The sequence below is a fragment of the Pterocles gutturalis genome, unplaced genomic scaffold (genome assembly GCF_000699245.1).
Source record: "Pterocles gutturalis isolate BGI_N339 unplaced genomic scaffold, ASM69924v1 scaffold8862, whole genome shotgun sequence".
NCBI lineage: Eukaryota > Metazoa > Chordata > Aves > Pterocliformes > Pteroclidae > Pterocles > Pterocles gutturalis.
The window spans coordinates 52,570-62,775 of record NW_010110211.1 but is presented as its reverse complement, the minus strand read 5'-3'; the positions used below and the strand labels follow the sequence as shown (position 1 = coordinate 62,775).

General features: G+C 39.7%; 1 protein-coding gene across 1 annotated transcript in view; it reads left to right on the top strand.

Moving 5' to 3' along the window:
- Nucleotides 1-10,206, top strand: part of VMP1 (vacuole membrane protein 1) — a 59,717-nt gene that overhangs the window by 16,336 nt on the left and 33,175 nt on the right. The window contains exons 5-6 of the mRNA XM_010073254.1: nt 3,779-3,946; nt 8,682-8,813. Coding sequence (XP_010071556.1) covers nt 3,779-3,946; nt 8,682-8,813 — 300 coding nt within the window. The remainder of the gene's footprint in view (nt 1-3,778; nt 3,947-8,681; nt 8,814-10,206) is intronic.

The following is a 10,206-nucleotide window of genomic DNA, read 5'->3' as shown; positions in this document are numbered from 1 at the left end:
GTGTCTGCTAAATCGCCTGGGTTTAGTATTTGTTGTCTGGTATAAGAGTTTTGCAAATGCCCTTTTCAAAGGTAGAGCTGCAGTTGGAGTCAAAGAGGGGATATCTTAGAGGTTTCCTAAAGTGTTGAAAGAAACTGAGCTATTGCAGAGAAGCAAAACACTCTATTTACTGCGGCCCCACGCAGAGAAGGAGGAGAGGGTGGAGGAGGTATTATTTGTGAAAAGGATTAAAAAACTGTATGAGAATTAATCCTTCTGGCACAGGGAGGAGCACAAAGAAAACATCTGAGTGGATATTGACTGGGATTTTCCAAAGGTGGCACCTACGACCTATTTGAAGTTGGTTCCCCGTTCCGTTCAGAGTTAAACCATCACTATTGCTAAATATAAAGCAAAATGGCACCTCTCTTATGAAACATCCAGCAACCCTCCCACTCTTCCTCCCCCTCACCCCCATTGCAACCATGGTCTGGCTTTAGCCAACCATTGTTTTGAGGTGCTTGGTAACCACGGCTTTGTGAAAGTAGAATGCTCTATGTATGCTTCCAGAGCGGAGCTAGAACAAAAGCAGATGTTGGAGATGTTGCACGCAGGCTGCCAAGCTGCGAGACGTTGTCCATTTGACTCGCAGGACAGCTGGGCTCCGCTGCCAGAGGAGGACACAGGATTGTTCTGCTTTCCTTTGGCTCGCTCTGAGTTCCAGTACTCCACACTTCATCACTCTAAATGAACCGTTTATGCTTTATTTCTTATTCCAGTTAAAATGTGGCTTCTGTGGGTTCCATAACTCCAACTTTTTTCCATTATAGAATTGTTTACATTACCATGGAAGAAGTATGTTCAATTGGCGTCGTCTTCAGGTGGCTTGTTGGCCGTTTACAGCAGCTTTGTGAAATGCCTTTTTTTCCATTGGCTGCTGCTTGTAAAATTTTTCCTTTTGCAGACGTTTGTTGAGACTGGGAGAGCTCTCTTAACAGGAGGCGGTGTTTTGAAACCATTAAGCCCTTTCAAGCATGGCGACTCTGTTGAGAGAAGCTGCTCATGCCAAGAAGCTCCTGCGGCAGCCTCCTGTCAGGCTTTTTGTCACTGCTTGCTCTTCTTTACACACCCTGTGTGGGGTTTAAGAAGAAATGCTGGTAACGCCGTCACTGAAACCTTGCAAGAGCGGGCGGGGGCCTCACTATAGCAACGATTAAATTTGTCTCTTACTATTATAAAACTGAAACTAACAGTCTCCCATCGCAGCTGGCTGTAGTTACAGTATAGTGTGGTATGTCTTCCAAATTTTGTGGAACCGAAAACTGTACTTCTTGATTCACACACCACATCTCACTGCCTTGGCAACGACCGTACCTTACTCTCAAGGGAACATGGGGAACGGTCATTTGCAACTCAAGTACGTGGGGATTTCCTCCATGCAAATTTGCTGTTCAAGAGAATTTTATTGCAAATTTCTGCAGGTGACAACCATAATTTAAGGAAGATAGCTTGAGACCTTTTTTTGTCCCAAGGTAGCTGTCAGACTGGGGAGGGCAGGCAGGGATGGGATTAAAATTCCCTAAATTTCAGAGTACAGTGGAGAAGGAAGTTCCCAGGTTTGCCATAAATGTACTTGACAATTTTAGGGAAGTTTCGACTTTTTCTTTGCATCTATCCTTGATGAGTAAAATAGAGATACATTATTTGTTTAGATACTAAGCTGCCGGGGACAGGGAGGATCTTGCTATAAGTACCCAAAAGTTGTCCATTGCCACTGGGACCTATAGAAATGCTGGTAGTATACATCATTCATCATTGGGTCACTCATCCGTTCTTTGTTCTGTCTTCCATATCAAAATCTCTCGTGTGTGTCAGCTTCTGGATCTTCTCTTCTTCAGTTTTACTTCAGTGAACCTTTTCTTTTTTTTTTTTTTTGTGTGTGTGTGTGTGTGAGAGAGGCTGTGCGTCATTTGTCATCTCAGGAGGCTGTATCTTATCTAGTCACATAACCCAGAGTATGCCAAAGGACTTTGAACTAGTCTCCTGTAAAGTAACGAGGAGTAATCAAAAGAATTACCTTAGTATCAGAGCAGCTTGCCTTTTACCAATTGCATGCCAGAAGAATGGTTTTATTTTGAATTCTTTACGTATGACAACAGTAATCACAGCTGTCCTACGGAAACATACAACTGATATTTTTTCAACATTCTTATTTCACTGACATTAAAAAATTGCAGTGTCAGTGTAATTGTGTAAGTCCAGTGCTCTGGTCTCTTCAGTGGGACCTGTAATGTCGATGTGAGTGAACCCAACCGAAATCTTCTCAGTCTAGAAAAAGCAATGGAGCTTCACTTTTGTGTGAGACCTGCTGTGGGATTTCACCCTTTAATGTGCAAATGAATGCTGCAAGGTCCTCTGAATCTATCTCTGGCCTCCTGCATTTCAAAGTGAGCCTTGTGCAGGGGAATGGCAGTGCTGACGTCTATCGAACTTTCCCTTGTTATTCTGTAATAAATTCAGCTTTGATTTGGGTGGGGGGTATCAGGCTCCTTTATTGGTCTAATAAAACATGACTCATTTAAAGGAAAAAACACAGAGGAAAATTGTTGACAATATGTTTCCCAACATGACGTCAAGACCCATCAAATAATTAATAGCAGAAGTTAAGGTTTGTGTAATTTGTTCTGCACTTAAATAAAATTTTAAAATTTATTTAAGTCTGTGATGATGAAAAGACTTTAGTTTAAATCAGTACTTTTTTTTTTTTCTTCTTCCCCCAACAGTGTTACCCTGACCTTTTGCTACATGACTTCTCTTTTAGCTACAACCTCCAGTGTTCAGGCCGTAGACTGTTTGAATTGCTTCTCACTCCTTTTGTATTAAAATAATGGCAATTCTTTCAGGTTTTTAATGCTAGTTTTATTTGGAGGTCTGTCAAAAAAAAATCTTTTAGCTACAACCTCCAGTGTTCAGGCCGTAGACTGTTTGAATTGCTTCTCACTCCTTTTGTATTAAAATAATGGCAATTCTTTCAGGTTTTTTAAGTATGTAGCAGTTCAACTCTTGAATAGATTTTTATGCTAGTTTTATTTGGAGGTCTGTCCAAAAAAAATTGTTTAATGTAAGATGAAGACTGGAAGTAATTCAATTATAAGACATTTAAATAACATTTAAGTTTTGAATTATATTTCAAACCATTTTTAGCAAACAGCAGTAAAGTCACTTTCTTGTGTACACAGAAAAACTGACACAAATTAAGCAACTTGTTTTTGGAAAAAGATCCAACAGTTAGGAAGGTCTGCTGCAAGATGTCATAAAGTCCTAGTCATTTAAAAAAAAAAAAAACATAGAATTTAAATGCCTCAATCCTCTAAAAGCAACAGCAGGGAAAACACCTGTTTTAATAAAGATGTAGGCTATAAAGACCTTAAGGAGAACATTTTAAAGTTTTGAAAATGTTCCTGCTTTTTAAGAAGCAAGGATTCCTGTTTCTGCTTGGCAACCTCACACTACTGTACGATGGCATGGCAAAAGCTGCAAGGCTCCTTAACATTTTTAGTAGATCACAAGAAGGATTTTTTTGTTGTTGTTGGAAAGTGTTAATAGCTCACCATTGCATTTCAGGTGGTCAAAAAAAAAAAAAAATCAAACCAACCCAACATTTTACATGTATGGGCCAAAGTGAGAAACACTAAGTTTTAGCCTAGGCTCCTTCTATCAGGGACAGATGTGGGGTTTTAATTTTGGCTTTTATTATAACTAGCATAAAATGCATTTGAAACTACTTGTCTTTTTTCAGGGTCCACACATAGCATCAGTTACTCTTGCTGCATATGAATGTAACTCAGTTAATTTTCCTGAGCCTCCTTACCCGGATCAAATCATCTGCCCTGATGAGGAGCCGACGGAAGGATCCATCTCTTTATGGGCGATCATCTCAAAAGTCAGGCTGGAGGCCTGCATGTGGGTAAGGTTTAGTTTATAGAACTTAAGCAATTTTAATTTATGTTCTTAATTTCTGTGTTCAGCAACACACAGAAATTCCTGAATTATCAAAATAATGATGGCTTACACTGCCAACAATAACCTGTACGACTGCAACGTGAATAGATGCTTTCCTGATCAGCGTTCTAATTTTAATGTCCTTTAAAGAGAAGCAATGGGATATTACTGGGCTATCTTTTATCAACTGCAGCCTTCACTCCTTTTCTAAATGCTAGCAGAGAACGCTCATGTACTTCAAAGCTGTTGATATAAAAGGTAAGTTTCAGAAAGTGTACCTGCATCCCAAATGATCTTGCAGCTGTCAACTCTTACACTGTATGCAGTTAACAAATAATTCCACAAATTTTGAGCCTGTAATTGGAGTGAACTGACTTGTATGAAGGACTTGGGCCCTAATATTGTAGCTGAAATGCTCTGGGCTGCATCAATAGGTTTAATAAATGGATTAAATAAGAGAGTGTTATGTTGCACATTTTTATGTATTTTATTTGTGTTTCTCTGCCTCTTTCCATCATGGCAAATTTTTCATTTAAAACAGGAAAAGCAGGTTAGCTTTTAAGTGAATTAGGGTCTTAGGAAACACTGTCATTGGAACTTCCTTTCCGTTTTCATTAAATATTGTTTTTTTTTTGTTTTGTTTTTTTTTTCCCTTCTGCAGCTTTTTATAGAAGTTTGATTTTTTTTTTTTTTTGGAGGATTTTGGTCAGCTAAGATGTTTTTTTCATTACGTGTAGATTATTTTGAATTGCAGTTTACACAGATGCATCTGCTGTGAACGGCATGCCAAATCAACTTTATTTTACTACTGACTTCCTGTTCTGCCTGGTGATTTAATTATTAAATTCTTGGTTGTCCAAATCAAATGTAGAGAGAGGAAATTCTGAAAATACGTGATATCTGATGTCTGCCCTTGTATTAAGGCAACTTTGATCACTACGGCTTTTAAAATTATCAGCAGCTGTGTTACCTACAAAAATTCCAGTGGGGTTGTCTGCATTACGGACTGAAGTGGTGTGCAGCAGTACCAAAGTCAAAATAGGAACAGAGAAAGTGGACTTACAGCCCTCTCAAGAAGCAAACTACATCTTAAAATGTAGTTTGTACTAATGTATACGTTAAATTTCACTCTAAGGAGACAGAATTGCCTGAATGCTTGGTACGCAGCTAAACATACAAGCACTTCTAAGATCATAAATGTAAGAGTTCTTTTTGTTTTTTCTGGTCCCCCTTTGCCTGAGATTGTTTAGTGGAGACTAATAAAGATGGCATTTGCAATTACGTTTCTAGGGTTGCAAAACAAAAACGTAGCTCAGGGTAAACATCCATTGCTTAATCTTCAGCATGTAAAATAACTGAACTATGATGAGAATTAAGTAGTTTAGAAATGACTTAATAGAGTTGCAGTCATTGAAAGCTTCTGTCCTTCTGAGCAGCCGTGAGGGAGAACAACTGGTACCTTCAGTCTCTCATCTAAGCTGTATTTCTTGGTTCAGGCTGGGGAAAGGACACAGGAATCGGACTGAGCTGGAACGTTTGTATCCCCCTCTTTCCCCCCCCCTTTCTTTCTTCTCGCCTTCAAATTCACTGTCAGTTACCTTTTCACTGAACGCTGTCTCCACTAGATTTTCCCTTGGGAGCATCCTCTGTCTACCAGTGGTGTCTAGTGTAATGTTATGCTTTCTTGGAATGTTTCATGAGTACATAAACATTGCTTGCTAATTTCCTGTAAGCCAAATCAAGTTGGCAATTGCTGCTGCTTCTTCCAGTATGTTTCTTTTGTCCTAATTCCAGTTCAGTTTTTATGGAAGCTGTTGAAGAAACTTTGTTTTTTTATTCTGTCACTCTTAAACCAAATGTCCACTTAACAGGAAAGTAATGGTGACTTCCAGAAGGTGAAAAATTTTGAAAATCAAAACCTTAGTAAAAAAAAAAATTACATTCGTTTTCTGCATTTTAAGCTTAAATGAGGATTATTAAATTTATTTCCTAATCTGGGTATGATTGAATGAGCTCGCAAAATCTTTTTTTTTTTTTTTTAATGGAACCAGCAACTTCTGATTAGATCTAAAATCTGAAGTTGTGATAAATACTGGATAAACACAAAAGAAAAGGAATTATTGGATGTATACAGATGTGCTCCTAATGCAGCACATGGAGCCCCGTGAGGAACAGGTATAACACCACCAACAGCCTGTTTCCTTTAGACTTGTAAAGTGAAATTATGTTGAAAGGCTCCAAAGTGAAATCTGGCCAATCTCCTTGATTATTTGGAGGGAGACAGAAGGGTGGCAGCAATATAAGTTTTCATGTGCAATGCTGAAAGCAGGTCAGCCCCACTGGGACTTTGCAGACCTCTGACTATAAAGCCTCCCAGACTAAGTATCCTGCAAGGTTTGAATGCAGGGATTTATCCGCACAAGGGATTTGATTCAGATCACAATAACATCAGCAGCTGTTTCGGCCAACTTTAACCAGGTACAGTTTTTTCCAGAGATTAAAATCATTACCAGTCTCCTGCATGTCAGTGATAGCCTTTTTTGCTGATAATGAGTGTTAGGAGGATTAAATATCACTGTATCTAAGGAATTATTAGGTGAAATGAAAATGATGCTTTTTGCAATCGCTATAAAAGTTGGCTCCACCAGTCCTGGTCTGCAGAAGGACTCTCAAAAACAATCTGCTAGGTGTATGCCAGTTTTCACAGCCTTCCATCCCACTGGGACAAGGAATTCAATAGCGCCCTACATTTTTAATGTGTTGCAGCTTTTTTTTTTTTCTTTTTTTTTTTTTTTACAAGAAATAAGGGGAAAGAATAAAAATGTTTAATTGCTCGGGATTAGCAGAACAGGCGGCCTGTGTCCTGACCAGGATAAAATCTGTTTAAAAGACTCTTTCTAGTGGAGTAATTTCCCAGTTTCCTTTTCTGAATGTATTTGTGTAAAAGAATTTTGATTAGCATTTGCCTTTCCAATTTGTTGTTAGGCCAGGGAATCTCCATGTAAAACTGTCGTTCAAAGTTAAATGGTGAAAATGGACAGCTTAATGTTACAAAAAGCAGTTAAATAGTTACTGGTTTGGATCCCTTAATTCCTTCTCATTTTTTTAATGCACTTAAGGAACCTATCTCCGGCAGACATGAAATCATATGATTTTTGTTGCACGTCTGAAATGTTTTGTAATAATGAGCATGTGACTTATCCAATTTAAAGAAAGTTCATGTCCAGTACACACATGCAAACCTCTTCCTTCAGCTCACAAAATGAAGCCAAAGCAAATTGGCAGAGCCTGGAGAAGCAATGTGACTTTTTGTTCTTGCATCACCCCGAGAACATAACCTCAAGTTAATTTTTCTGAAACGTTGTTGCTACTGTTTTCAGGCTTATCTTCCCTTGTGCCAGAAATAGGCAGATTAATGAAGTTCAGCTTATTGCACTCGTTTAAAGTTTTCTTCTGCGGAAAACAAGGGCATAAACATATGAGGCTGTGTGCTTTATATGCTTAAACTGAGAATTTAACAGCTTGGGGTGACTGCAGAGAGTGGTGGTATTTAAAACCACAACCTGTTGATTTGGAATATCCACAGCAGCTGGAATTCTCCCTTGCTTGCAGCTGCATATAGAGCAGGAACAAAGGAAACTGAAAAGCTTTCACATTGCTTCAAAGGAATAGGGAAGCGTTTGTTACTCACTACTGACCCTAAGAAAGAAAAGCCATCTGCATGCAGCTAAGTTTTAGCACTTTTCCAGTGTGGTGCCCAACTATTGTGCTGTTACCTGTCCTATTTTTAAACCATTCTGAGTTCAGTCCAAGTTCCTGTTTCATTAGCCTCTGTTTATCCATATGTTCAACCTTAGCTGTCTCTTCTTTTTTTTTTTTTTCCCTTGGTTAAGCTAAAGTTGCATTTACCCACAAGATTGAAATGAGTCATTTGATGTCCTGAGAAAACAAATATAATTTTCCTGTGGTGAGAAGAGAACCGTGCTTTCATCTCAAGTTCTCTTGGCTTTCTTTATTCCATCTAAAGGAGAGAGAAAACTTGAGGTCAAGCTTTGCTCAGCCTTAATTTCCTTGCTTATAGCTGTAGTAAAACTTGAGCCTGTTTTCTGATAAAACACAGAAAGTGCACAAAGTCTCATGACTGAACAAGTAAACTACATGACGGCACCGGGGAGGAGTTCCCAGATTATTCTCAAGGCCGTGCAGGATCAAGAGCTGTCACATGCTGGCAGATGTGTCTGGCATCATGCGGTGGGGTGAGATGGCAGCGCTGTGCTGAGTCAGGGATCGTGTCGGATAGCGGGGCCCCCGGCCTGGCCGGCTCTCAAGCTGCAGCCTCCCCCACCGCAGCGGGGGCAGCTGGCCATCGGCTGCCGGAGCTGGGCAACGTGCCACTCTGCAGGGCCCCAGAGATGCACAGATCACATAGTTCTGACCTTGCAGACCACAGTTTGGGAGCTGCTGACTTGCAGCGTAATAATCTGCTCTGAGAGAAGTTGAATTTTGTTAAACAAGGGAAGGGGGAAAGGGGTTTTCAAAGGAACAGCGTTATGTTTGAAATCAGGAGAAACTTGGCCTGGTGGGTGAAAGCAAACTGGTCTCATCAGTTCTAATCACCTGAAATATCCACGGGACTGTGTATTTTGCATTTCCTATTTAAGAATGAACACAAAAATAAATCAGAATTGTTTTTTTCCCAGGGTGCTGGCACAGCCATTGGAGAGCTGCCTCCATATTTTATGGCGAGGGCGGCCCGACTCTCTGGTGCTGAACCTGATGATGAAGAGTACCAGGAATTTGAGGAGATGCTGGAACACGCAGAAACTGCACAAGTAAGAACAGTGCAAAACAACAGAATTAATAAAAGGCAGAACAACTCGATGGAGTAAATAACCATTCTGATGAAATGGGAATGGGCCAAAAATCAGTTGGTGTGAGTACATGAGGGACTTCCCAGGGATGGAAAAAGATCCTCCACGGGGTATGGATACCTCTGGTGATGGGAGGACAAGAATGTAGCTTGTTGAAGCATATACAACAGTGCAGCCAAAGTATTTGCCACACGAATTGCATTTAGTTAGACTTCCAAGAACAGCACAATAAAGGTAGGGAGAAAGTGGACTAACACACCAGTGATAGAGAAGGTGCTACTTGGTTGTTAGAACTGCATTTAAAGCCTCCCTAGGCCAGGAGGTGATTTTCAGTCAGCTCCTACCCTTCAGATGACATTTGCCTGCCTTGCCACTAACACCCTCAGGGGCCAGTGCATGACCCATTCATCAGCCCGAGGAAACATATTTTTCCTGATGTGAAAATGCAACCAAACTGCTCTGAATCCCTTTTTGTTGCTCTTGTCATTTATTTTCTTTGATGGATTAAATACTGCTTGTGTTACAGCATAGTTTGCAACCAATGCTGTACATCAGTCAGATGTTATTGCAGATAATTTTTCCTTATGGTCAGTAGTCTGCATCCTGTTCACAAGTTATTGATAATGTTTTAGAAGAAATTAAGCATTTTTTCCTCAATCTACTTACCACTGAATTTCTCTTCTGTATTTTTCCTTCTTGTCCTGTTTTGTCTGCCACTAAGTTGAAACGGGTCATGAGACTGCTATTAAAAAACCAGCAGATGCTATTTACCATCCACTGCTGTCTTTAAACTGTTCTGCCAGGGTATTTTCTTGACATAAATATATACTTTTACTTTTTTTTTCTCCTTCTCTTCAAAAAATGGATGAAGTTTTCCATGAAAGAAAGTGGTTTGTCTGGAAATACTGACTACAATCTAGAAATTTTAACAGTAAACCCTATGTTTCCTCAGAGCCTCCCCCCTACCAGAAAGTTCCAAAGGGTTTTGCTGCTGTTGTAAATAGTAAATTCTTCTATTTCTTTAAAGATGCAGTGGGGGAAAAAAAAATCTGCTTTGTTGTTTACTCTCTCATAAATCTTTGCGTTGCAAAGTAATCCCTAACTGTACAAAAATCAAGTTGTAGTAAAAAAAAAAAAGAAAAACCAACCCACACGAAACTGGTTGAATACATGACTCGAGAGCTGAAATGCTATCTGTGTTTACTGAAACCCTCCCAGCAAATTATATGCGTGTACAGTTGTGGGAGCAGCCAGAGTTGGTTTCTAGAACGCACAGCAAGATTCTTGGGAAGAAAATTTTTGCTAGAGAGCATTTTGTCAGGACAGGCCAAAATATAGCTCGCTGTATTGACTG